The sequence below is a fragment of the Meles meles genome, chromosome 21 (assembly GCF_922984935.1).
Source record: "Meles meles chromosome 21, mMelMel3.1 paternal haplotype, whole genome shotgun sequence".
Taxonomy (NCBI): Eukaryota; Metazoa; Chordata; class Mammalia; order Carnivora; family Mustelidae; genus Meles; species Meles meles.
In genome coordinates, this window is record NC_060086.1 from 11,010,733 (window position 1) to 11,037,685 (window position 26,953).

Here is a 26,953-nt window from a genome sequence, read left to right on the forward strand (position 1 = left end):
CATGGAAGAAGTCCTTATCTTCTCGAGATTATATGCTGAGATATTTAAGGATGAAACGGAAACACTCTGGGATTGGTTTCAGGATAATCTAGCGGAGAGCAGTAGCTGGGAGCTGGCCGTTGGCGCAGCTGGATGATGAGTTCGGGGGGCTGGCGGGGGCGGGCTGTGGAGGCAGTCTCTCAATTTGTGCATGTTTGAAAGTTTTCAGTGTAAGATGCTTCTAAAAACTACTTGTGAGGGGAATAGCCTATTAAGGTAAACTGTCTGCAGAATCGTTCAGGAGGTAGGGATGCATGCTGGAGAGTACTTTAAGTCGGTGCAGTGCTTTACATAACCGCGAGTTCTATTATACAGTAAAGTCACGAGGGAAGTGGAGTATTTGGATTTGATTTTAAAGCCAGAAACATGAAATCCCCTTCCACGAGCTCCTTAGAGCGCAAGGTCGGGTTTCTCGGTCGTTCAGCTCTCCCTGCGCCTGTGTCGTGCATGTGGCGTCGGTCGTGCTTCCCGCAGGGCTCCCTTTGGCTGCTTGTGGCTCACGAAGAAGTCCGTCTATTTATTTATTTATTTGACAGATGGAGATCACAAGTAGGCAGAGAGGCAGGCGGGGGGGTGGGGGAAGCAGGCTCCCCGCTGAGCAGAGAGCCCGATGTGGGGCTCTGTCCCAGGACCCTGGGACCATGACCTGAGCTGAAGGCAGAGGCTCCAACCCACTGAGCCCCCCAGGCGCCCGAAGTCTGTCTGTCTCAACAGGACAGAACGAATTTCCTTCAGCTGGGCGCTGGGGGCATCTCTGTGGAGGGAAAGCCCAGTAACAGGTGTGGGGGCTCAGTTTTTAGGCGCTTGTCTCGGGCGGGGGCCCCATGCGCGCTGTGCCGCTCTCCTTTCCAGAACCGTGTATGAAGACTCGGGGCCCGGGAGGCCACTCAGCTGCTTCATGGAGGAGCCGGCCCCTTACACAGACAGCACCGCCGCTGCTGCCGGGGGAGGGGACTGCAGGTTCGTGGAGTCCCCGAGTCAGGATCAGAGACTCCAGGCGCAGCGACTCCGAAATCCCGAGGTCCGGAGTTCTCTCCAGACGCCTCAGAACCGACCCCACGGTCACCAGTCACCAGAACTGCCCGAAGGCTACGGTGAGAGAATCCGCCCCGCCATCTCTCTTAGTGGCTGCCGCGGCTCCTTTTGTTGTGACTCTAGTCCGTGCCCGGCTGCCCACGTTGGCAGAGCCGGGCCATACGATGGCTGTGTCGGAACAAAGACGAGTAAAGAAGGTGGTGATAAATCGTGAGTGTGTCAGCAACTGCTCTGCTCTCCCGGTTTAGCAATCGTGTGAACGTTTTAGGCAAGTGGAGACCAAAAAAAAAAAAAAAAAAAAAAAACCACAAGATGATGCGTGGGCTGGATGGGTTCGTGTAGCACACAGCGGTGTGAGCGTGGGAAGGCCCGCGCCGGGTACGAGGGAAAGAAGGGCGCCTCTGACCGCCCCAGGGCGGGAGGAATGTAATGGAGATGTGCAGGTAGTCGCGGACAGGAGAGTGGCCGGAGCTGGCTGGGCTCGGGGAGGGCGGTGCCAAGGTGGCTGTGCGTCCTGTGCTTCGCCGGCCGTGGCCGGGGAAGGGGAGCAGCGCTTCGGCAGGTGGGAGAGGGGTGAGCCCCCCCCCCCCCAGACGGTACGCGCAGGGCTTGTGACGCGAGCAGGGCGGGCGGAAGCTCACCGCTGCCCTGTGTCTCTGTGATTCAAAAGAAAACCGGGAGGAGGCTTAGGCTCTGTGCCGGGAAGATGCTTTGACAACTGTCCTTGGAATTGACCCTAACTGCCCCCTCTGGTTTCTCGTGCAGAACAAAGAACAACGGTGCAGGGCCAGGTTTACTTTTTGCACACACAGACTGGAGTCAGCACGTGGCACGACCCCAGGATACCAAGGTGGGTTTTCTAGAATGGGCACGGTCAGAGCCCTTTCTCCAGTAGTTTCGGGGGGACTCCCCCCGCCTCCCCACTGGCCCTCTGCTGAATGATGGCTCCCCTTGGGCTGGAAGAAGTGTGGCAGCGCTGAGAGGGGGAGTCACAGGGTTTGGACGCAGGTGCTCTGGGTTGGAGTCCCAGCTCTGCTGCCCCCTTCAGACTCCTCTCGGCAACCGGGTCGCTGCTGCTGTCACACAAGTGGGTCCCCGAGAGAGCAGGATCTTGAAATCAGATCACGTAACTAGAAAGACCCTCACCCCTAGATGAAATCAAATGTGCTCTTGCTTGAAAATCCAATGAGCCCTTCAAGGCGTGTTGCTGTCATTTTCAACGAAAAATAAGCGATGGATGAATGGTAGAATGTCCGGGATTTGCTTCAAATAATTGGGGCTGGGGCGGGGTGGGGGTTAGTCAGTAGCGGCCTGTTTGAAACAGGTGGATGATGAGTTGGTAATGGTCGGAGTGGGTTATTCGTTAATGGTCTCTCTCTACTGTTGTATGGGGTGAAAATTTTCCATAAGAAAACATTGCAGAGGAAATACAAAGACTCTATTACCCTTTCTCTCTTCTACCTTACTGTCCCTGTTGCCTCAGTCCCTTGGGGACCATTCCTGGGGGAGATGAAGCTTTTCTATACGAATTCCTTCTACAAGGCCATACCTCCGAGCCCAGGTCAGAGAGACCCCCGCCCTTCCCCCATCCCGTAATGGAGTTAAGTTTCTTTTTTTTTTTTTTCCTTTGTTTTGCTTTCCTTTTCAAAATTTGTTTTGTTTTGTTTGAGAATAGCATTACTACCTAATAACATTTTTAGTAATGCTCGTTTCCTTTCTTTTCATAATTCGTTTCTTCTGAGAACAAGCTTCCTGTTGCTGACTTTCTGAGTCTCTGTTGAATTTAAGAATCAGGATCTATAATTAGAATGGAAATATTACCTGTAAATGAATGAGGTGTCCCTTTAGTAGCCACTGTACTAATTAGACAAGCGACCTGGTCAATGATGTTGTGCCCCACCGTGACTGGACTGTATTGCAGTCACTAACCACGGGGCTGGGATCAGAAACACTTGCGGAATGGAGCCCACTAAAGCCTGAGAATGCCGCTTCCGGGCACACCTCCTTAGAACTGAGAGATTTCGAAGGCATGTTAATATGTCCCCTTGAGCTTTAAACTTGGGCTTCTCAGAGCTTTTCGGGGAGACACCTCTGTGACCTTGGAGCATTTAATTTAGCTTGTAAATTCAGAGAGTTTTCCGCCAGCAGTCAGCTACTTCCTGCTTCTTGGCCCTCTTAAGTGTAAGAAATGCTGTTCCCCGGGTGGACCAGGTTCCCCATCACGGCTGCAGGCTCTGAGGGCTCCGTTTTTGTCTCTCGGGTGTCGCCGCCACCGGCAGCACACAGGCCTGGACTTGGTGGGAGTTTTGGCGTAAGTAGCAACGTGACCGCCCCTTTTAGTGCAACGGAACCACAGCCGCATCGATCGGGGTCTCCTCTGGCACCTCTCGCTGAAGTTTCGGTCTTCCGCCTCCACACACAGATGGACAAACCTCTCTGTTATCTTCCATTTTGGTAGAGACCTTAACAGTGTGAATTGTGATGAACTTGGACCACTGCCACCGGGTTGGGAAGTCCGAAGTACGGTTTCGGGGAGAATATATTTTGTAGATCATAATAACCGAACAACCCAGTTTACAGACCCAAGATTACATCACATCATGAAGTAAGACTTTTCATAAAATCTTTGTTGACCTCTTGCATTTATAATTTAATGTTTTCTACTAACAATTCTCTTATCTACTGCGTTGTTAGTGGAGAGTAAGCGTAAGTAAAATCCAATAAATAGTTGTAGACAGCGCATGATTCAGACTCTCAGGTGAGCTGCGAGCTGTATTGTGGGCACCTTTCCTTGCCGGCAGCCTCAATAAAACTCACCGAGAGGGCAGTCTGTACTCGGTACAGCTCCGTTCTCGAAGCTTCCACACGCGGCTCTCCGAGGGAGTGCGTGGTCCTTAGAACAAGGGACAGCGAAAGGAAGCTTCTCCTTAGTGCTCGCGCGTCACCACCTGGAAGGGCTGCTCCAGTCTGAAATGCTCCTTGTCGGAGCCTTTTCCCGTGCCTGTCATTCCCGGACAGCTTGGAACTGGGAGTTACCTTGGATCCCATGTTCAGGGTCCCGGGTTTGTTGTGTCCTCCAGAACGTAAGAGCCCACGTGGCTCTTCTTGTTGACAGCTGCCCTTGGGGGCAAAACCTGGCCAAGGCAAATGCCACCCCATCCCTCTCCTAGTCCTAGTCCTTGATTTTACTGGAATTTTATGAGGGGGCTTAGAAATAACATGGTTATGTTAGCAGAGGGAACATTTTTTGTCGAAGTTCTGGGTAATGACTCCGGTTGCTCGGTGCGGGGGGGCATTCCTTACGGCTCCCTTGGCCTCTACTTGTGGAGTGACCTTGATGCTTCTGTTCTTGTCCAGTCACCAATGCCAGCTAAAGGAGCCCAGCCAGCCGCTGCCATTGCCCAGCGAGGGCTCTGTGGAAGACGAGGAGCTTCCCGCCCAGAGATACGAAAGAGATTTAGTCCAGAAGCTGAAGGTCCTCAGACACGAGCTTTCCCTGCAGCAACCCCAGGCCGGTCACTGCCGCATCGAAGTCTCCAGAGAAGAAATATTTGAGGTATGGAATTCAGTGCGACCGGCAGTGAGGCATAGACTGTTTGACCCTGTAAATAGACAGTGAGTTCTTCTTTCTCTGTGGCGTTTCAGGTCTTGATTTATTTTTTTTTTTAAGATTTTATGTATTTGAGAGAGAGAGAGAGAGAGCAGGAGCAGAGAAGAGAGAGGGAAGGAGGCTTCCCGCTGAGCAGGGACCCCCCCCCCCCCCAGCGTGGGGCTCGATCCCAGGACCCTGGGAATCACGACCCGAGCCAAAGGCAGACGCTTCACCCACTGAGTCCCCCAGGCGCTCCTTCAGGTTCTGATTTTATTACTCAGCAAATTGCAGGGCTTTTTCAGGGCCAATGGCCACAGAGAGACAGGCTGTTTTCTCCTTTGGTAAGAGTTAAAAAACTCAAGAGCTTCTGAAGTGAAAATAAAGAGGTTTATGTGGAAACCAGTACTAAGTATTCCTGTCAGTGCTCCCGTGTGGTCTGCGCTGATGACATATTCCCGCAGTCTGCGTGGTTTCTTCAGAACCAGTCGTCCCTTCTGCTGCCTTGAGTTTCACCCAGTGGCTTCGCCTCCCCAGGGAAGCTTAGTGGTCACGTGGCCACCATATTTTTAACGTGTTTTCTGGAAACGGGACGATGAGGTGGTTCCTGAAAAGGGTCCTGTCCTTCATAGAGCTCTCTGGTGGGGTCAAGGCCGCTAAACAGGCAGGACGCTCTTGCAGACAGGATCCTTTTCTCAAGGAAGGTGATCGGAAGGTCAAATGTCAGTGATGTGCGGGCCATATCCGGCCTGCCAGGGGAATCACAGGCAGAAGCCATCAGAGGAAACTGGAGAAGAACTGAACTCACGTGCCCCCTGGGCTGCAGCGGCTGAGGGAGGGGCACGGAGGGCGAGGTCTGGGGCTGTAGGGAGCCCAGTGGCGTCTTTGGGGTGATGGGCACTGAGGAAGCGCACGGGGCCAGGCTCGACGCCCGTGCACAGCCAGTGTTGAGCGAATGGACGGTTCGGCCAGAATGGCCACTGAGCCGTCCGTGAATGGTTGCTGGGGAGAGAAAATCGCCAAGTTACTGACACGTTGCTGCCAGCGCATGTCCACTCAGCATCCTCTTTCCCTCTTGGGATGTTGAAGCTTGAATTACATTAAATTTAAAGCATGAAAAGATTCTCAAGTGCCTTATCATTGAAAACATCTGCATTCAGCTAGTTCCACTCAAAATACTGAATCTGGGGGAAGGCTGGCCTGGCCACCTGTTCTCTGTGTTTTGGGTAAGCTACTGTGCGTGTCTTACTTAAACCTTTTTTTTTTTTTTTTGCTTTTTTGACTCTGGAAATCCTGTGATCTTCACCTCAGTTATAAAAACAGGCTCAGAATTCATTTACTATTCAGATGCTCTAGGGACGTCTTCATTTTGGTTAAAATATGTAAGTTGGGATGCCTGTGGGGCTCAGTTGGTTGAGCGTCTGCCTTCGGCTCGGGTCATGATGCCAGGGTCCTGGGATCGAGCCCTGCATTGGGCTCCCTGCTCTGCGGGGAATCAGCTTCTCCCTCTGTCTGCTGCTCCCCCTACTTACGCTTTCTCTCTCTCTGTCAAATGAGTAAGTCAAATCTTTCTCAAAAATATGTAAGTTGTTCTTAGTATGGCCACGTTAAAATTAATTTGGAGAGCGTGGGCTCTAGTGAGGATGTATGTTTGCTCTTAAGCCTTCAGTAATTGTGCTGAAAATGGGTGTGTGTGTCCTTTTGGTGTGGTGTCACCAGGCTCAGGCTGCCTTGTTCCTGAGGGAGACCCGGGGAGATCAGGGGACAGGAGCCACTGCATACGGGACACCAGGGACACCAAATCCACACTCTGAATGGAACCAGCTCAGACTTGGATTTAGATGCATGCGCACCCTGACTGGGGCTCCATCACCGACAACCTGTCACCTTCTGTAACTGTCAATACCACCCGTTCTTCTCTCTGACACTGTCGTTTTGCCGAGCAGGAGTCTTACCGCCAGATCATGAAGATGCGGCCAAAGGATCTGAAGAAGCGGCTGATGGTGAAGTTCCGGGGAGAGGAAGGTCTGGATTATGGTGGAGTGGCAAGGTGAGGAGCTGGGGGCATTCCCGCTTGCTGCTGCACGGGGCTCGGCACCCCCAGGACGGGAGGTTTTTCAGAGGCGCTTGTCCTGGGGCCTCAGGACCCCTGCATGGCCTTCAGCGCTCCTGGGATCGAGGCTGTATCACAGCCTCCAGAACGCACGTCTCCTTTGCCCTGAATTTACTTCTTGGAAAGACGGATTTCAGCTTTTCAGCCCCCCTCCCCACCCCTACGTCATCCGGGAGCTCCAGACCTGAAACACGAGGGACATGCTTTTGAAACCAGTCTGGGAGCGAGGCACTTAGCCGTGCTTTTCCCCCGAGAGGGCTGTGGGGCGCTGGCGTCAGAGGAACTCTGCAGAATGATGCGACGGTCGAAAATCATTCATGCAAGTGGTCTTACAAATAGAAGAATGAAAAACTGCTATTTCCCATCCTACGTCTTTACACCTTTGAGACAACTGCCTTTTTTGCGCTTTTAACTCCCTTTTCTACTGGGTAATTTTATGTCACTAAACTGGCCGAGTTCAGACATTCGCGACGTGTGGTCGCAGACGCAGATGGGCTGGGTAATGCCTGTGCTGAGGGCCCAGTGGTTTGTGCTGTCGTCGTTTGGAGATCTTCTTTCATTGTCTCTGTACCTCAGAATAATGTCTTTTCTTCCTTTTTTTAAAAAAAAAGATTTTATTTGACACAGAGCACAAGTAGGGGGAGCAGCAGGCAGAGAGAGAGGGAGAAGCAGACTCCCCACGGAGCAGGGAGCCCGATGCGGGACTCGATCCCAGGACCCTGGGATCATGACCTGAGCCGAAGGCAGAGGCTTAACTGACTGAGCCTCCCAGGTGTCCCCAAGAAAATAATTTTCATTCAGACCTTTGAAGGCATTGCTGTCCTGTCTTTCAGCACCCGTTGTCACTGATGACAACGATTTTAGTCCCTCCGTCACCAGAGTAATTTAGGCCCGCGCATCCTCCAGAGTGTACTGCCGTTTTTCTGTTTCTCTGCCTACTTCCCGTCCTTCCTTCCGGCGGCGTCATCCACCGTCATCACTCCCTTCTCCTCTTCCGCTTGTTGCACACGTGCGGCAAAACCTTGACTCTGACAAGCCCATCCTGGGGCTGCCGAGCCTCTGCTGAGTGGGGGCGGGAGGCCAGAGGACGATACCGTCCACACCGCTGGCCTCTCCACACCTTGGGGACACCAGACCTTTGCCGGACACTGTATCCCTTCCTGTGCATGCTTTAAGGAGGCACTAAAGGCAAAGAGAGCAAAGTAAAAAGAAAACAAGGAGGAATTCCAGGAGCAACTGCTCTGCCCTCGGTCACTGACCCCTTCTCTGCCCTCCTTGCAGCAGAGCCCCTCGCAAGGGTCGTGCCCGTTCCCGGCCCCATCTCCACATCTCTCGCTTCCTCTCCACACCCCCTCCCTCCCTCCCCGGCACACCTTTCTGCCCTCTGAAGCTCCTTGTGTCGACGTCTCCCCTGGCCTGCATCTCCGAAGACCCCGCGGTGACTCCGCGGCGACTCCGCGGCGACTCCGCGGCCTTCACCTCCCCTGGTCTGTCAGCAGCAGCTGGTGTTGTCGGTCCCTCCCTGTCCTCAAAGCTCTTTTTCCACTGCGTTCCGGGCCACCACTCTCTCTTCATTTGCCTCCTGGCAGTCCCCTGTCGGTCCTCACCCCGGAGCATTGGCAGCCCCCAGCTTCGTCCGGGAGTCCCTGCACCTGTACCCCACTGTACCCCCCTGCTCAGTCCCCTCGGCACCACACCTGTTCGCCCTGGGCTCTTCTTAGGGATTTATAAAGCCTCCTGAGCCTAATGGTCCCAAATCTCTGATGGCCCCTCATACTAGCTTCTTGTTTCTCCTTCCTCCGTGCCCAGCCTGCTCCCAGCCCCTCCCTGGTCACCTCCCAGAGCCCATCCACCTGTAGTCGGTCCTCAGCAAAGAACCCTGCCCAGACCACCCGTGGCCCCTCTGGCTCCCCGGCTGCCCACTCGGGCTCTTGTCCTCACTCCTGAACGCGTGGTGGCTGCTCCCCTTGCCAGCCCCCCCGCCCCCGGTGTCTCACTCTCCTGCATGGGCCACCACCAGCTTTCTGGAAGCTCTGCCCATCCTCCCCTGGCCCCAGGCTCCCAGCCAACACCCCCAGGTGCCCCCAGGCCTGCCCCACGGCCTCCCCGCTCTGGCTGCCCCGCTCTCTCCGTGGCCTGCCTCAGGCCTTTGCCTAGAGTGTCCCGAGGTGTCACATAGCTCGTTCCCTCCGTTCTCTGGGGTCTGCTCACAGGGTAAGTGTGAGAGTCCTTACCCCAGCCCCGAGATCCCCCTGTTCCCCCGGCCTGCGCGGCCCGTGCGCTCGGGGGCTGTTCTGTTCTCGACGGGTCCGCTGAAGCCACGGCTTTTTCCTGCTCGCGGTTTCCTCCTCTCCCTTTCCTTGCTCCACTCTTGCTGATGGGCCCCTTACTCGGTGCTGGACCCTCCTCACGCGAACAGGAGTGGTGGCTCGGAATGGTCATTTTTACCTGCTTGTCTCTCAGCTGCTTTATTGCCGTGTACTTGACACACGTGACCTTCATTTCCGGCGTGCGGCTCGGCGTTGCTCAAACACTGGGCTCTGCTCACCACAAGTGTGGCCGCCACCTGTCACTGTACGGCGAGTGCTCCCCACGCCACTGACCGTGACCCGAGGCTGCGCCTCTCCTCCCCGTGACGGCCTCATTCCCGCACCTCCCTCCCCCTGCACCATTTCGTGCCCCACCCCTGGCCCCTCATCTCCGGCAACCATGCATCCGTTCCCCGTCTTTACGGGTCTGTTGCTGCTTTGTGCCTTTGGTTTGCTGTATTTTTTTGGATTCCACGTATAAGTGAAATCACACGGTATTTGTGTCTGAGTTCACTCGGCATCATACCCTCTGGGTCCGTCCGTGTGGTCACGAGATCCCATCCTTTTTTCGGATTCACATCCCCTCACGTACGTACATCACAGCTTTCCCCGTTCGTCTGTCCGTGGGCACTGAGCTTGCTTCTATATCTTGGCTATTGTAAATAACGCTGCTACAATAATGCTATTGTAAATAATGCTGTTGTAAATAAGCAGAGGAGCGTGTAAGACTTTGAATTAGTGTCTTCATTTTCTTTGGGTAAATACCCAGTAGTGAAATTACTGGATCACACGGTGTTCCTATCTTTAATTTTGGGAGGAACCTCTGTACTGTTGTCCCCAGCGGCACTGTCTGGCACGTTTTTATCTTTTTATGGTATTGTAACATACTCATTTATGGATTCCAGGGTCACAAAATACAAAATGAGAAAATTCACTTCTAATCTGCCATCTGTGATGGAGTCTTCGCAGGACTGACCCTTCAAGAACAGTCCTATAATGTGTGTTCTTGTGGGGACTGTGTTTACTCATTGCCCAGTAACGTCGAGACTCTACCACGTACTAGGCGCTAGGGCTATACCCCTCCCAAGTCCCCATCCAAAGGCGTTCTCAATCTCATGAGGTACAGACATTAATGAAAGAATTACACTAGTAATTCTAAAACCCCAGCTCTGGTAGAGGCTATGGAAGAGGTCGTGCTCCTGTGAGGATGTGTCTTGGGAAGTCGGGACAGGATGTCACATGCCCCCCACTTAGGGCAGATTCTCAGCCCTACAGCAGCTAGCCCAAGAGAAATTATGTTGATACGCATTATAAGTGGCCTCATTTGGCTTCTGGGTGGAGCTGGATTTTTTTTTTCAGGAGCCCAAAGAAAAGACATTGAAAAGCAAGGAGTCACGATCTGCCTTTTGGCCCTGGATGGAATCAGTCCTCCACCTTCTTCCCATTGCCTGTCTTTCCCTCCTGCCACCCTCTTACCAAGTCCGACTGGGAGAAAGGCCACAGAAAGGCATGCATTCACCTGGTATGAGCTCACATTGGCACCAGCTTTCCAGGGGAAACACGTTTCCTTTCAAGACCATCCCAAGGTTCTTCTTGAACTTGATTTTGATTCTAGAAACCGTCTTTCTTTTGGCAGCGTAACTTCTGTTTGCCCTTGATAACACACATTCTGTCTCCAGCTAAGAGGATTAGGCTTTCTGTCCTCCTCCATAGCGGAGAGTCTTCCTAGTTACACGTTCATATCTGCCCCAACAATTTAAATCAGACTACTTGCATTTTCTGTATTTCCTTTATAGTCTCGGAAATTCGGTGTCCTGAACTGTTCCAACCTACCGTCGTTCCCTTTGCGTGGCTGGTCCTCCATATTCCCAGGCACACATGTGAATAGCTTGGTTTCGTGTGCTAGGAGTTCTCTTCCTTCCACGTGTCCAGTTTTTATCAAGGCTTCCACACGGAGAGGTCTTTGGCGAGTCCCCCTTGGTTGACACGGTGCTCTAGTGGAAAGAGCTGTGAGCCCTGCCTTTCCTCCCTCTAGTTGGGCCTTGCATTATTTCACCCCTCAGATCCTTCCTCGTGTCTGTAGGGGATCAGATCTATCTCAGAGAGCTTTAGAGAGATTTAAATCCCACATATGTGTGCCTGCATTCATTATCTGGTTGATGAGAATCAGTCTACACTTACTTCCCCAGTGTTTGGTTCTGAACCATTTCCTGTACTGTTAAAAAACCATTTTGCCTGCATAGTCCGCTCTCTCCTTACCACTTCCTTAACATACCTAATACGCCTCCCAACCTCCGTGCGTGACTCGGTCAGAATGTTTGCTTGTATTTTAATCACTTCCTGTCTAGACATTTGCGGGTCCTCGGCTTTGGAAAATGACTCTTCTCAAACCCAAACTCTGAAACTTGGGGATGAACCCAGGTCTTATAGTTGGAGAATTCTGCCTTTCTAGTAAAGAATTTTGTCACATTTGGAGTCTCACTGCTGCTGGCCCTTCCTTTCTGTTCTTTTGAGTTTGATACATAATTTTGTTGTGGTCTGCTTCTTTTTTGTGTACTCTCCCAGTTTCCTTGAATTATTTGCACGTGTGCTTATCCTGTCGTGATCTTTCTCAGTTCTCTGCCTTTTCCATTTGACAGAGTAAGAAACTCCAGAATGAAACTTGGGTCTGTTTTATCTTAATGAACTTTATTCATTGGGGAGGAGTTTTGAATCAAGAGGAAAAGGGTCTTTGTAAGAAATGGCACAGGTTCTTGCTTGGGTACGGTTTGCCCCGGATCCCTCCGGAGCCTACTGAGAGGGCTTGTTTGGTTTGTTTCTGACTTGGGGCTTTTTTATAATGAAATGATTGGAATATATAGGGATTCTGAAAGTAATTTATTCTTAAATATCCCGGACTTTAGAACTCTTAGAATTAATCTCATTAAGGATTAAGCTTGTTTTTTTAAATTATAAAAGCAGTAAATGTTGGGGGGCCTGGGTGGCTCAGTCTGACTCTTGATTTTGGCTCAGGTCATGATCTCAGGGTCTGGAGATCAAGCCCTGTGTCAGGCTTCATGCTGGGCGTGGAGCCTGCTTAGGAGTCTCTCTCTCCCTCTGTCCCTTCCCTGCTCATGAGTGCACATGCTCTCTCAAAAAAATAAAATAAATGTTTATGGCAAAAGATAAGAATTCAGCAAAACAGAAGATTATGAAGGGCAAAAGTCATTCTTTTTTTTTTTTTTTAAGATTTTATTTATCTATTTGACAGACAGAGATCACAAGCAGGCAGAGAGGCAGACAGAGAGAGAGGAGGAAGCAGGCTCTCCGAGGAGCAGAGAGCCCGATGTGGGGCTCGAACCCAGGATCCTGGGATCATGACCTGAGCTGAAGGCAGAGGCTTTAACCCATTGAGCCACTCAGGCGCCCCGCAAAAGTCATTCTTAATCCATCTCCCCAGACTGTGAAATATCTTCTCCTTGCTTAAGTGGTGATAACACGTTACAGTTGGAAACTGAAGAACTTTTTAGAAAGAAGCAAAGGAAGACTGCAAATGCCCCAGAATGTTAATTCTCAAGTTAACCACTGTCAGCCTGTCGGTGTAAATCTGTGTAGACAGCCTTCCTGTTTTGTGTGTATGTACGCACGTGCATACTTTTTTAAGTATAACTAGGACCTCGGTCCTTCTTAAGGTACTTTTGTCTGTTACTACCACAGCATGAGCGTCATCACCCAAGATGTGTGTCTCTGCACAGTAGCAGAGAGACTCTTAGCTGAGGTGCGGGAAAGCTGACCAGGTAGCTGTCGAGAGGACTGCCCAGGGGAGGCGGTCCTCACTTGGGTCCAGCGCGGGTCTTCCTCAGCTTCCGACCTGTGCAGGGTCAGGGCCGGAAAAGCCATCATCTCTCATTCAGCTAGAAGCAAGTTGTTCCTTCCCAGTCTGTGCGGGGCCCCTTGTCTCAGAGCAGGGTATCCCCAGCAGTGGGGCCTTCCAGGGCACAGGGAACCCATCCTTCTGGTAAGACCGAAGACCGGACGTTCTCGCACGCATAAAATGCCTTTCACTGTTCTTGTTCCTAGGGAGTGGCTTTACTTACTGTGCCATGAAATGCTGAATCCGTATTACGGACTCTTCCAATATTCTACGGACAACATTTACATGTTGCAAATCAACCCAGATTCCTCAATCAACCCCGTAAGTATTCATGAACGAAGAAGGGGCAAATTGGAACATTTTTTAAAATGGATTTCCAGGTTTGGTCTCTATCCTTGGTCTGTTCTGGACTTGCTCAGAGTCTGTGGTAAATAGACAGCGAAAGGCCGAGTGGGAACCGGATTAAGGGGAATGATTTCTCTCCTGTGTGTTTTGTGCCTGGGATCACGGGGTATGTTAATTTCAAAGACAGCAAGAGTGAAACTGAACTGCTTGGACTAGTAGAAGCCCTTTGTCGCCAGTTGAGGGAACCGAGGTAGGAGGATTTGCTGACCGTGTCATTCTGAGACCTGGGCTATGAAGTCCATCTTTTCCCAGTCAAAATTAGAATTTTCCGTAATTGGCCTTCTTGGCCACAAGTGTGGACACTCTCAGCGGCTTGTTTGAGAGGAAGACGTGAGCGCGGAGCAAGTGACCGGACTGAGGTTGGACAGCCGGCATGTGGAGCGCTCTCCCCGTGGGGCCATGTCCTGTGGTCACTGCTGCTGAGCCCACGGCCCTGAGGCAGTCTGGGACCAGCTCTACTCGACAAACATTCAGATAGGACAGAGCCTAAATGGAAATGAGGTTTTGATGAATTCTGATTATAATTCCAACTGAAAGCAGAGATGTGTGTTTCCCCGTTAAAAACCAGAAGAGCTCCAGTTTTAGAATGCTTCACGTGCAGAGAATTTTCCTTTATGTTCCTTTTTCATTTTGTCTTCCCTCTTCAGATTTTTTCTCTTCCGCTTTCTCCAGGGACTCGGGAGGGCTTGCCCTCTGCTCTCTTTCCGGCAGCGCAGTGGGAAGGAGGAGGGGGGCCGGCTTCCCCAGGCGCCCTGCACTTAGAAGGGCCTGTGCTTGGTTTGATTCTGCTGTTGCCGTGTTGAAATTCTTAATTTTTGAGTAAGGGGTTCTGCATTTTCCTGCTATACCGAGTGCCACAAATGATGTCGCAGTCCTGAGGAGGTGTTTGAACTAAGGGCCTTTCAAATGCTCAGATGATCTCTACAAAAGACGTGCTCTGGGTTTTGACTATCTAACCAGCCCTCTTTTCTCTGTCCGTGAGCACAGCCCGTGAGTAACCGAGTCAGTGTTTGGTCGTGATGGGACAGTTCATTCTCCCGAGAAGCTTTCGGCCGGGCCTTTTTCTGATGACTTCCTGTTCTCTGGTGCCTCCTACAGGACCATCTATCTTACTTCCATTTTGTGGGCCGGATCATGGGTCTCGCTGTGTTCCATGGACACTACATCAACGGGGGCTTCACGGTTCCCTTCTATAAGCAGCTCCTGGGGAAGCCCATCCAGCTCTCGGATTTGGAGTCGGTGGATCCAGAATTACATAAGAGCTTAGTGTGGATTCTGTAAGTACAGCCTTGCCGTTCGGAAAACGGCATATTCGTGCACAGCCACCGTCTCGTACGCCAGATACATCCGTTCTGTGTGTGCGTGTACGTGTGCGTGCGTGTGATTGTTTTTGAGGGGTGGGTGTGAACTTAGAGAAAGAAAATGCTGTTTCACAACCAGAGGCATGAAAGTAGATCGAGTAAGAAATACTCCGTGGACTTAACATTCTTCATGATGCTTGGCCAGTTTCACCTCATAGACTAATTTCTTTTGTTGTCTTTTAAATTCTTTTTTTTTTTTTTTTAAGATTTTATTTATTGACAGAGAGAAATCACAAGTAGGCAGAGAGGCAGGCAGAGGGAATGGGGGAAGCAAGCTCTCTGCTAAGCAGAGAGCCTTATGCAGGCCTTGATCCCAGGACCCTGGGAATCACTACCTGAGCCAAAGGCAGAGGCTTAACCCACTGAGCACCCAGACACCCGTCTCCTCAAATTCTTAAGGATCACATATGTTAGTCCCTGGGCATGACAGATGGGCGGGTGGTTTGCTTTTGACTCTCTTAAGGGGGATGGAAAGTAAAAAACAAAATTAGTATCCAAGCACCTTACATCAAAGCATTGGATACAAGAAAAAGATCAAGAAAAATTCCATTTAGTCACCTTTGTTTTAGAAGTCTCCTAAAACGCTTTTGAAAGCAGTTGGCCTCAATCCATGGGGACACGGTCCTTGGGAGGGAGCCGAGTCCACAGGAGTAAGAGATCCAGCCTCTGGCAGGGGGAGGACGCGCCGAGGAGCTGAACTCAGTTGTGTCCTGCGCTCTGTCGGCCCCGCTTCGCGCGTCCCCACTGGGAACGGGCAGTCTGCGAGGGGCGGGGCCTCCAGCCCACGGGAGAGCTATCACTCTGTGTTGCCAGAAGTGTGGCAGGGGCAGGAGTCCGTTTGAACTCTCTCAAGTGCTACTTGGTGTGAGTGGCTGCTTTAAAGGGGGGGACGGTCTCGTGTAGGTGTGTGTCCCTGCAGGTGGCTTTTCCTTGGACTCTGCTCTTTGTGACTCCCTCCTTTCTGTTTGGAGACTCAGGTGACAAAGCAGTCAGGTCACCATGTCTTGTAAAGCCACGGAATGGTAGAGCTGCTCTCACCTTCCTGCGAAGGGGGAAGCCGAGAGTCAGGGGCACATGGACGTGGAGCTGGGGTCCCCCGGCTGCTCCCAGTACCCGCACCCCTGCGCTGGCACAGGCTCTGTGTTTGCCCGCGGCTCCCGTCTTCTCCCCCCTGCAGCTCTGGGGTGGCAGGCGGTCAGTTCTGTCTGTCTGTCCCCTGGATCGTCCCCGCACGTGTTCTGTTCTCTGCTGTGCTGCGGCAAAGGTCTGACCTCCGTCTTCTGTCCTGACTCCGACAGAGAGAACGATATCACCCCTGTGCTGGACCACACCTTCTGCGTGGAGCACAATGCCTTCGGGAGGATTCTTCAGCATGAACTGAAACCCAACGGCCGAAACGTTCCTGTCACAGAGGAGAACAAGAAAGAATATGTCCGGTAATGTTCCGGGGAATGGTGGCCGCCGCTGGGGCATCCGGGTGCCCGCGACCGTCCTGGCACAGCAGGGCCCACATTTAGGTGGTCACAGCGGTCACAGCTCCTTCACTGTTAGAGGCTTCCCTGTCCCCGTCGGCTTCAGCAGCGCGAGCTCTGCATGGAGGAGCCCCAGTGCCACCAGGCCTGACCTGTTGAAGGGGCAGTAATGACCCTCCCCCATCCCAAGTGGCAGGAGGGATCGCAAATGGCCTCCCGATTCTGGGTGTGAAGGTGGCGAGCGTAGGAGAGACGTGGAGCCTGGAAGTTTCCTTGAGTTCGGTCTCGAGGAAGTCTGCTCTATCGCGGTCGCACCTCTGACGGCAAAGAAATGTCGAGTTGCCGACACGAGAACTCTGGAAGCCTGTGGGCTCGTCGGAGTGCTTGGGAGGCCAGGCTGGTGTGTAGCTCTCATGATGCCCCGAATCTTACTTTCAAATCTACTTTTAAACAATGGCACTTGCTGTAGCAGGTCAGGTCCATTCCGACTGCTATTTCTAGTTAGCATCGGAATGTGTCCAGGCCTGTGCTGACTTATTTTTAACCTGGTCCTACCAGCTGCTGGGGCTTTCGTGCGCCCTCCCCCCAACACCACCACCCAGGGGAGGCCTGGCGGCCTGGCGTGAGGTCCAGCAGATGACGGCCGACCCTGCTGCGGAGGGAAACGTGTTCTCGGGCACCGTTTGGTATCGCCTCCAACTTCTGGGAATTTGTCTTTTTCAGGCTGTACGTAAACTGGAGGTTCATGAGGGGGATCGAAGCCCAGTTCTTAGCTCTTCAGAAAGGATTTAATGAACTCATTCCTCAACACTTACTAAAGCCTTTTGACCAGAAGGAACTGGAGGTGGGTGCTCACTGGGCTGAACCAAGTCCACAGTCAGGGCCGCGAGCGCGATCCGTTATTTTCCTGTTTTACGTGTGGTGGCAGAGTGAGGCTCCCCTGTTCCCCAGCAGGGCCAGGGTTCTCGGGGCTCCAGAATAACAGGGCTAGAGCAAGTGTCTGTCTGCTTGGCAGCAGCCAGTCCAGATCCTTCTCTGGACGTCGCGCCGGCTGTTCTGTGGCTTGTTTTTCAGAATCGCTGTCAGTGGAGGTTCCTAACCCCTCCTGTGTCGTCGCCTCGCATCGAGGAAGTTATCTCGCATATGAGCAGGTTCCCCCAGCACACCAGCTTTCCGCTTTTGTTCCGGCTATTCTTAGACTTGGAACAAAGTGTTACTGTCTCCCCTAATCACACTTCATGGGCTTGAACACAGCGGTTCCACCTCTGAGGCCAAATGGCTCAGGGCTATGAAATCCTTCTGTCTTTCTGTCCCCGGGGAGGCACCTCCCACCCCGGGCAGACACACGTACGCGTGGTCCTTCCGCTCCAGCCTTCGACCTCTGCTGGTCCCGGCCCCTGGGGTCCCTGGGATGAGGCCCCATTTTACAGCTGGTTCTTCCGTACCGACTCCTCGCCGCCGTGGTGCAGCACTGAGCTGCGGTGGCGAGAAAGCCCGAAGATGGGGGTCCTCGGGCATACCGTCGCCTGTCCAAGTTCTGGGGCTCATTTATTCAGACACAGTAAATTTCCTCCTCTCACATCCTGGGAGCTGGAGCGGGGGCACATGTCATGACCCCGGTTTGTGCGTTCGAGGACTAACCCGCTGCCGAATGCCCTCCCAGCTGATCATCGGCGGCCTGGATAAGATCGATGTGAGCGACTGGAAGTCCAACACGCGGCTGAAGCACTGCGGGGCCGACAGCAACATCGTCCGGTGGTTCTGGCAGGCGGTGGAGACCTTCGACGAGGAGAGGAGGGCCAGGCTCCTGCAGTTCGTGACGGGGTCCACCCGGGTCCCTCTCCAAGGCTTCAAGGCTTTGCAAGGTGACTGACGTGGAGGCGGGGCTCCTGGCCCCAAGCATCTCCCCTAAGCGCGCCCCCTGCCAGGCCATGCCAGGATTCCAGAAACGTCTGCTAGGGATGGGTGTGGCCGGTGTTCCCTCAGAACAACTGTCTAGCATTGTGGAGGGTCTACGCTTCCCCCCAGGGGCCGTAGAGACCCTCTTTCCTGCATAGAAGGTGGCGGGCGCTGGTTGTTCTTCCATCCGCTGGCTTCCGGGGCTCCAGGCTGTGTGAGCCTCTGCCCAAGAAAATACCTGTAACATATAGGAGAGAATGTCAGCAAAGCCCAGCTTCCTGTCAAACCCGCCTTTCCCAGCATCCCTGTGGGCCACGGGCTCAGGGAGGAGGGGGGGCGTGGGGGGCAGTCTGCAGCTGGGACCCGGCCAGCCGGGTGCTTGCTTACAGCGGAGTCGGGCGAGACTGAGCGAGGAAGGGCCCTGTGGAACCAGTGCCTCGCCTTCCCCGACAGAACTGGTTGAGAGGGAGGGTAGGAAGGGCAGCAAGGCTTTGAGGAAAGAGATCCGAGTTTGTGGATGCATTTCTGAGTCTGCTGCTGGCGGTTCTCTCAGTGCAGGCCTGAGCATGGGGGAGAGAGGCCTGGCCTGAGTAGCAGGAGGTGGGCGTCTCTGGCTCCTGTGTTGGTCATTAACGCCGGGGGTCCTCCCTGGGCCTCGGTTTTGTTCTCTGTGCAAATGCACTGCCCGATAGGCTCCACTGTTCAGTTTGGGTATCCGTCCTGTCTCTCAGCCCTTCCGACGGTGATAAAAAAAAATATTTGACATCTAGATTTTTGATAACCCTGAGAGCCAGAAAGAAAAAGGTATGGCATAATTGTGTATTTAGACTGAGTACGTGGAATTTTGCATATTAACAGTGATAGCAGATACATTTCACATGTAGAATATTCCCTGTAGACGTCTCCATATTTCAAGGACTTCTGTGAGTGACAGAAGTTCCTTCCATCCCCTTGGGCTTTCAGCCCAGGTGTTTGTGTCCTTTTCTCTTCCCGTCGAACCTCTACCGGGGGAGATTTTGTGACCCTGTGTCTTGCTTTTGTTCTAACTCTGCTCCCTCTGCCAGTAGTGGGCCTGCTGGCTAAAAATTTCTCTTCAAAAAAAAAAAAAGAAAAGAAGTATCACCGGTAGTTTAAGGACTTTACCCTTCACATACCCCCACTTGAGTGGGTTCGTGGCTGGGGCACGGGAGAGTTCTCACCAGTCTTCGCGCTTGCCCTGATTTTTCTAGAATGTCTGGTATAGGCCCCTGGATAGCCACTGTCAGCAGATGCTAAGCCACACAGAGGCTTATGAGCCACGTGAAGCCCATGACCTTGGGCAGCACAGCCGGCCCCGGCACTAGGCTGAGGGCGCGGTGGGCAGCGGGGCCGGGGCCAGGCCGTGCGTCTGGCGTGCATTAACTAGAATGTTTTCTCGTAAGGCTCTACAGGCGCGGCAGGGCCCCGGCTCTTCACCATCCACCTCATCGACGCCAACACAGACAACCTCCCGAAGGCCCATACCTGGTAAGGCCTGTTCCCCGGGAGACTGTCTCCACGGCTTGCTGCCCTTCGTGTGACTTGTCGCAGCTCTTTTCTGGGATGGGGCGCTCCGCTTCCTTTATCGGCATCCCGGGACCACTGGCGATGGCCCCAGGGTCCGCTGGAAGGAGCATTCGGCAGCGGGTCGCAGGAGGGTTGTCAGAAGTCTGTCGTGAAACCGTTCGTGTTGTGAGATGGGATTCGTGTCGGCTTGGGTGCTCTGGCAGGTCCAGTCTTGTCTTCGTGTGCGTGAGCACACACGTCCCTCTCTGCAGGAAAACTAGTTTCTCTTTTCTAATTTTTTTTTAAATTTTAGTCTTTAGAGAGAGTGAGCCGGGTACACGTGAGTGGCGGGGAGGGGCAGAGAAAGAGGGAGGATCTTAAACAGGCTCCATGTCTGTGTGACACGGGACCGGGTCTCATGACCCTGAGATCGGGACCCGAGCCGAGATCAAGACTTGGGATGCTCAACGGACTGAGCCACCCAGGCGCCCCGAAAACTCTAGTTTTTATTTTTAAGACTTAGAGCTCGAGAGAGAGCAGAGGGAGGGGGAGGGAAAGAGGGAGAGAGAAACCCGAACAGACTCTGCGGTGAGCTCAGAGTTGGATGCGGGGCTTGATCCCATGACCCTGAGATCAGGACCTGAGCCAAAACCAAGAGGCAGACGCTTAACCGACTGCGCCATCCACGTGCCCCAAAACTGTAGGTTTTCATCTGGAGTTAGCCGTCTTCCCTTCCTGGGACCCCGTTTTCCTTCTGGGAACTTAGTCTGTGATGACGCGTCTGTGTACTGAACAGCGTTTCTTCCCCAGACTTTGAACTTAAATAGTGTCTGTAGCGCATGACTTCCTTTGTGGTGTAAAAATCAAGTTACTTACGTACGCTTTGTCTCAGAAGCCACGTGCCGAGAAGACCAGCGTGTCCAGGTCAGGAGAGCCAGGTGCTGGTCCCCGGGAGGCACGGGGTACAACAGAACGTTCCTGGGTGGGAGCCTGGGGCTGTGGCTTCCCGTTTCCCCGGTCGCCCGCCCAGCGCGGCCGGCACAGCAGCGCCGTATCTGTGCTCAGCAGCTGCTCGCCTCCCCGTGAGGCCGAGTCCTGGCCCAGTTCCGTGCTGGAGCACGACAGCCATGAGCGACGTCCTCTGATGCTGAAGCCCCCCGCCCAGACTATCCCACCATTCAGCCCAATTTTTTCTCAAAAAACCATCCTTACCTGTTTAACCCCCTTGTAATTTAGTCAGTCCCTCTATGGCCTCTCAGTCAGAATTCTGTAATTCTTTTGTTAGGAGAGAATATCCTTCTTAAAGAGTTGTTTGTTTTTTTTAAAAAACACAATAGTAGAAATGAATTTCCGCACGGAGATGTTGATTCATCTCCTCACTCATTTCTATTCATTTCATTTCAGTGTCCGGGATTTGCCATTTTATTAGTTTTGAGCTATAGCTTGTTTTTGCAAGAAATACTCCAGAGGCTGGACGTGCGGTAAATGGTCAGGGGTGACCCGTCAGCCGGTCTGGATTGCGGGGCTCTCTGCAAAGGTGGTGTTTTATACCAAGAAATAATTTCTCCCAAAGACAACAAACAAAACGAGCTGAGAGCTTTGTCCTCATATAACCAGGAAACAGTAATTGGTTTAATTTTGGTTTTCCAGATCTTAGGGCCTGTGTTGCTGTGTGTGCAATGAAAAATCTTTGCTCTCAGAGCAGAAGAGGACCGGGGTGGGGGAGGCAGAAAGCTTGCCTCTACCTCCTCACCCGGCGAGGCAAGGAGATGCTTCCCCTCTTTTTTGGCTCTGACCATGCATACACATACCAACACACACACTCACCACTCTCTGCCAGCTCAGGGGCACGAATGCTCCGCTCCTGCCTGTCCTTATCCTCGAAGCAGGTCCTAGGTCCGGACCCCCCAGCAGTGACTCTCCCGCTCTTCTGTCCCGTTCCAGCTTTAATCGGATTGACATTCCACCGTATGAATCCTATGAGAAGCTCTATGAGAAGCTGCTGACGGCCGTGGAGGAGACGTGTGGCTTTGCTGTGGAGTGAAGACCAACCAAAGGCAACAGATTCTAGCTCATGACCACCAGACCCAAAGCAAGCTTTCTGTGTGCCTCCTGCAGGGCTGGCTGCGGCCTGGGAACCCTAGATCACCGGAGGCAAAGAGTTGTCTCCCCTCCTTTTCGTTGGGGGAGCGAGGGGGGTGGGGGGACTTTGGCCGGTGGCCCCCACCCAGACTTTCCTCCTTTCTGACAGTACCCCACCCCCTTCCATCACCATCCAATAAATGCAGCGAGGGTTAGCACTGGGCTTTCGGTCACACAGGCTGTTCCGCTATGACTGGGACCCATACGGTGATGGGCTCACTGCCCTGTGGTCCCTAGAGGAAGACCGGCCCACACGGTCTGGAACCGAGCCTGGCTTACCGAGGCTTCGCACCTGGTGGCTCCACCAGCGGTTCTGTGTCCAACCGGTCCCGAGGTCCCTGTGCAAGTCCAGCAGCTCCAACTCCAATCCCATCCTCGCAGCTTGCTCCGGGTAGCAGATGAATTTCTAACGGAAAGAGAACCGTGTGGGCGACGGGCAGTGCACCGTGGCGGGACGCCTGCCGCAGAAGCGTGCTTCCCTTTTGGAAAGGTAAAGCGGCCGGGGCAGCCTCAGCGGCAGGCCCGGGGCAGGTTTCAGGGGATCCTGGCTGAAAAATTTGTTTTGCATAGAGAAAAATGATCTTTCTTTGCCACATTATCTGTCTAATTGGGGATATTTTTCCAGTGAAAATACCACATAACAGAGCTTATACGAGAACAGACCAAACCAGCCTCCACTCCATGCGGCCAGTCCCAGGCTGGGGCTCCCGCACCCCTGGGTGTCGGCTGGGTCACTGAATACTAACAAAGTCTCGCGCGGAAGTTGCTAAGAGCTGCACTAACAAAAGAGAAGCCTGTTCTAGCTGCTGGCTGGGCGCAGACGCTCCTCAAAGGGAGAGGGGGACCGGCTAACCTCACTGACTTCACCCCAGCACCCCCGCCCCGAGTCACGGTTTAAATGCAAGGCTGACAGTAGAGGGGGGAACACGGTTCCGCTCTGGCTCGCTCTGGTCCTCTTCCGAGCATCCGAGGGCGACACGGCAGGCACTGCTTCGTCCCCTTGCCCAGACGTCCTCACGGGCTGCGCCAGCTGGAGCCCGAGTTTCTCCCGCCACTTTCCAGTTTGCACGGGAAGTCGCAGCAGTAATTTGACAAGGTGGTCCGAGGAGAGACTGACTTCCGCGAAGGGCAGTGGCAGCCAGCTGTCCTGTTGGGTCTTTGTTACCGTTTTCGTTTTGGGGGCAAGTGTGCGGGAATTCACGAGCAAGACATTTCACTGTTGAAACTCTGCTGTTGGTTTTGGAGTTAGGCGTTGGCATCCGGCTGTGGGTCCGAGAGGGGTTTGGAAGGAGCTTTTTGGACGACTTTCTGTTCCGGACACCTTCGGACTGTGCTGGGTTTGGAGGCGCGCTTCCCCTTCTCATCTCGCTGTGGGTCCTCGGGCTGCCCCGAAGCAGTCTGTGGTTCACGAGGGCAGCTCTGGGCTCTCTTTGGATCACAGGGTCTGCCTGGCGCGGGGGGCCGTGGGTTGTCGGCCGGGGGTTCCCGGAGCTGCAGGAGCGTGTACTCCAGGCTCCGTAGGAGAGATGTCCGTGTGTCTGTCAAACCCATTCAGAAGTCCAGGCTGGGCGGTGGGCTTGGTCTTTCAGAAGTTCTGCCTTGCCCCAGCTGGGCTCATCTCGTGTCTCGTTTACCATGATCCTCGTGAGGGTGTCCCCGAAGCTGGCAACCCCCTGATGCCCTAGTCCTCCCTCGGAATCTTCCTCTGGGAGAGTGGGGAAATGTCACTCCAGACCTGCGCCCCGAGAGGCTTCCTCTCGAAGGTGAACCCCAACCGCGCGAGGAGGAGAGCTCCTCCAGACTGAGGCGGGAGGAAGCCCGGCTGCTTCTTTTGGTGTTGGTCAGACTCTGCAGGAATTAGTGAGGACATGAGGGTCTAGTCCGAAGGCTGGGTTTGGCTCCTTCCTGACGATCTTCCTGCTGTTGGGAGGAGCAGGGAACCATCCTTCGTGCACCTGCCAGCCCCGGGCTGCTCGCCTGTGTCCGGGCTCAGCTCCGCAGCCGTAGGCCCGAGTCTCTGCTTTTCTCCTTGCACGTGGGCCCCTTCCTCAGCTGTGTGTTACCGTGAAGCCGGAAAGAGCAGAATGTTCCAGAGCCCTGGCTGACTCTCCCCAAACGGGCCTGTGTCAGTGGCATTGCCCTTCTAGAACCTTCACGGTCAACAGTGGATTGGGCCATCCAAAGAGTAGTGGGGCAGACAGTTGGTAAAAGCTCCCGGTCACTCCACTTTGGGTCCAAGTTTCCCACAAGCTCTCGTTCGTCACCCTCTACCGTAGTCCCCGCCTGCCCATCCCCACGCCCCACCTCTTTGCCCAGATGCTTCAAGGGCCCAGCGTCCAGGCTTGTCCTCACCAGCGGTCATCAGCCGACCCTCAGGGATGGAGCCGACCACCGCTCTGCCAGTGCTGGAGGTCGGAAAAACAAAGGGGCTGCTTGGGGGACAGGAAGGACCGCTCTCTCCTGTGGGGGGGGACCTGCCCACCAGGTGGTTTGTGTTCCCTAAGCTTGCTCGGCCGCCTGGTCCCAGTTCGGGTGAGGTGGTCCTCAGAGCTGGTCTGGCAGGATGGGCCTTTGGCAGAGGCGACGCCCCGCTCCCCCCAGCCCCGTCTGCAGCCAGGTGTGGGCCACACGGCAGCCTTCCTGAAACATAGTATGAATTTTAAAAATTTGTTTATTTTTGTTTCTCAACCACTTTATAATGTATTTTTTAATTTATTTTGTAACGTCTTGTTTTTAAGTATTGCTGCTATCCTTGTTATTCTTCCCACCGTTTTTATTGCGGATTTATTTTGTGAAAATTGTACACTAATGTTCTGTTTTATGTCAAAATCAAAAGTATTTAAAGAAATACTAGTTCTATTTAATGTGGTTATGGAACCAGCTGGAAACACACAACCAACAGTGATTGTACAGCAGGCTGGACCCGGGAGGTCAGGTTCATTTTGTTACATATGCAATAAACTCACGACTTTACATTTTTTGGGCCTCTGATATTTTGGTGTGGAAATGAGGTTTAAAAAAAAATTGTTTTTAGTCCCACAAAAAAGAAAGCCCTCGTCCTCTTTCCTCCGCCGGAGGTATTTAGCTGAAGGTTTGCCACTGTGTTGAGTATTTTTTTTGGAAGAACCAACTCTTGACTTCATTGGCTTTCTCTGTTGTTTTTTGTTCTCCGTCTCTGCTGTAATCCTGTTTCTTTCCTATTGCCGCTTTCATTAGTTTTTTCTTTTTCTCGTTCCTTCAGGTATGAGGGAGGGTTTTGATTTCAGACCTTTCTTCTTTTGCAGTGTAAGGATCTGTTAGCTGCAAGTTTCCTTCTCAGCGCGGCTTTTAGTTTTGAAACGTCTCGAGACTGGTCCTACTTTCCCTTGGGAGGATGTATTGCTCAGCTTTCCACGTACTCAGGAGATCTCCCTTCTGTCCCTGGTTTCTAGCGTCAGTCCACTGTGGGAAGAACAAATATTTTGTGTGCTTTCAGTCTTTTTCAATTTTTTGAGACTTGATTCGTGGCCTTAAAGAACATGGTCTGTTGCGGAGAACGTTCCCTGTGCCCTTGAGGAGAACGTGTATTTTGCTGCTGTTGGCAGGGATGTTTGTCTGTCTGGTGGTTGGGTCCCGGTGGTCTGGATGTTGTGCAAGTCCTCAGTTTCCCTACTGATCTTCCACTGGCTGTGCCGGCTTCCGGAGAGTGAGGGACTGCGGAGTCCTGTACGGTAGGGCCGTGCGCTTTGCCCTTCAGTTTTCCGGTGCCTGCTGTGGGTGGCTCCGGATTTACGTTTGTTGTTGAATGTGTTGAGTTTCTTAAAATTGTAGGTGCATTTCTTTACTCACATTTGAGAATTTTTTGTCCATCACTTCAAGGACATTCTGCCCTCCCACTGCGGCTCTTACGCACTGTGTCGCGTGCGGGTGCCCTCCCGGGCACTGGGCCGCCTGCCGGCTCACCTGTGCCGTGTTCCCCCACCTGAGCTCCGGGCCAGGTGAGACAGACACCAGTCCCGCAGGAGCCCAGACAGCCGCGGGCACTGCAGATGAGTTCTGCTCTCCTCCTTCCAGCACAAGGTAGGGAACCGGGAACGGGGCTGCTTCCTCCCAACCGTGCATCGTTGTGCTGGGAAGGGTCAAGAGAAAGGCAAGCAAAACTGCCACAAAATTACCTACCGTTGTGCCTGTGGCTTTTTCTTGATTGGGCATTCATCCGGGTGCTGTACATTTTTGTCTGATTTCCAGAGGTCCCGTGAAGTTCTTCTAGTCAGTCAGTAGTTGTTTTTACGTATGTATTTTGCATGTTTCCATGGGGGTAGCACAGGCCTGGAGCTTCCTAGTGGGACATCTTCAACTTCTGCCTTTGATTAGAGAGTTTAATACATTTACATTTAGTAACTTTTTTTTTTTAAGATTTTATTTATTTATTTGACACAGAGAGAACACAAGCAAGGGGAGCAGCAGGCAGAGGGAGAGGGAGAGGCAGGCTCCCCACCGAGCAGAAAGCCCAACGCGGGGCTCGATCCCAGGACCCTGAGATCATGACCCGAGCCGAAGGCAGAGGCTCAACCCACTGAGCCACCCAGGTGCCCCACATTTAGTAACTTCTAAGAAGGGACTTATTTTCTTCCATTTGATTGTTATCTCTGTGCCCCCACTTCCTCATTGCCTTTTGTAGTTCATTTTTTTTTTATAGTGACACGTTTTGAATATTTTCTCGTGTCCTTTTGTATACGTTCTATAGATGTTCTCTTTGTGGTTGCCACAGGGATGACACTTAACTTCCTGATGCTACTATAACCAGAATTGGGCCAGTCTGAATAGCACATAGAAACCCCTGCCCTTGTACAGCCCCATCGGCCCCTTCTTTATACGCTGTGGTCACATCTTTATACGCTGTGTGCCCGGTAAGATAGAACAGTTTGTTATGCATTTGCCTACTCTGTCCTGTGGAAAATACGAAGTAGACTTCCAAGCCAAAATTACAGTAATGCGAGCTTTTATAACAGGCCATGCGTTTGCGTTTACTGGAGATTTTGATTCCCGCTCACAGCTTTGAGTGACCGTCTAGCAAGCATCCTTCCATTTCAAAGGGAAGGAATTCCTTTAGCGATCTTCGTAAAGCGGTTCTGGTGGTAGCAAAGGGCCTCCCTTTCGAAGAGGAGTTTTGCTGGAAATGGAATTCTGACCCTCTCTTTCGTCTTTGGTCTAGTAAGTTTGCCGTCTGCTT

The 26,953-nt window shown here is 52.8% G+C and overlaps 1 protein-coding gene across 4 annotated transcripts in view; it reads left to right on the plus strand.

Annotated features, from left to right (window-relative positions):
- SMURF1 (SMAD specific E3 ubiquitin protein ligase 1) overlaps positions 1–26,161 on the plus strand; it is a 108,262-nt gene extending 82,101 nt beyond the window's left edge. For 2 of the 4 annotated variants that reach the window (XM_045993426.1, XM_045993429.1), the window contains 12 exons: positions 892–1,133; positions 1,840–1,924; positions 3,533–3,679; positions 4,432–4,630; positions 6,610–6,713; positions 13,145–13,259; positions 14,442–14,620; positions 16,003–16,140; positions 16,900–17,020; positions 17,840–18,041; positions 19,497–19,581; positions 21,544–26,160. In XM_045993426.1, coding sequence (XP_045849382.1) covers positions 892–1,133; positions 1,840–1,924; positions 3,533–3,679; positions 4,432–4,630; positions 6,610–6,713; positions 13,145–13,259; positions 14,442–14,620; positions 16,003–16,140; positions 16,900–17,020; positions 17,840–18,041; positions 19,497–19,581; positions 21,544–21,643 — 1,717 coding nt within the window. In that variant the 3' untranslated portion in view covers positions 21,644–26,160. Of the gene's footprint in view, positions 1–891; positions 1,134–1,839; positions 1,925–3,532; positions 3,680–4,431; positions 4,631–6,609; positions 6,714–13,144; positions 13,260–14,441; positions 14,621–16,002; positions 16,141–16,899; positions 17,021–17,839; positions 18,042–19,496; positions 19,582–21,543 lie in introns of all 4 variants that reach the window. The other 2 variants (XM_045993427.1, XM_045993428.1) reach the window with 2 other exon arrangements.
- Positions 26,162–26,953: the final 792 nt, after the last annotated feature.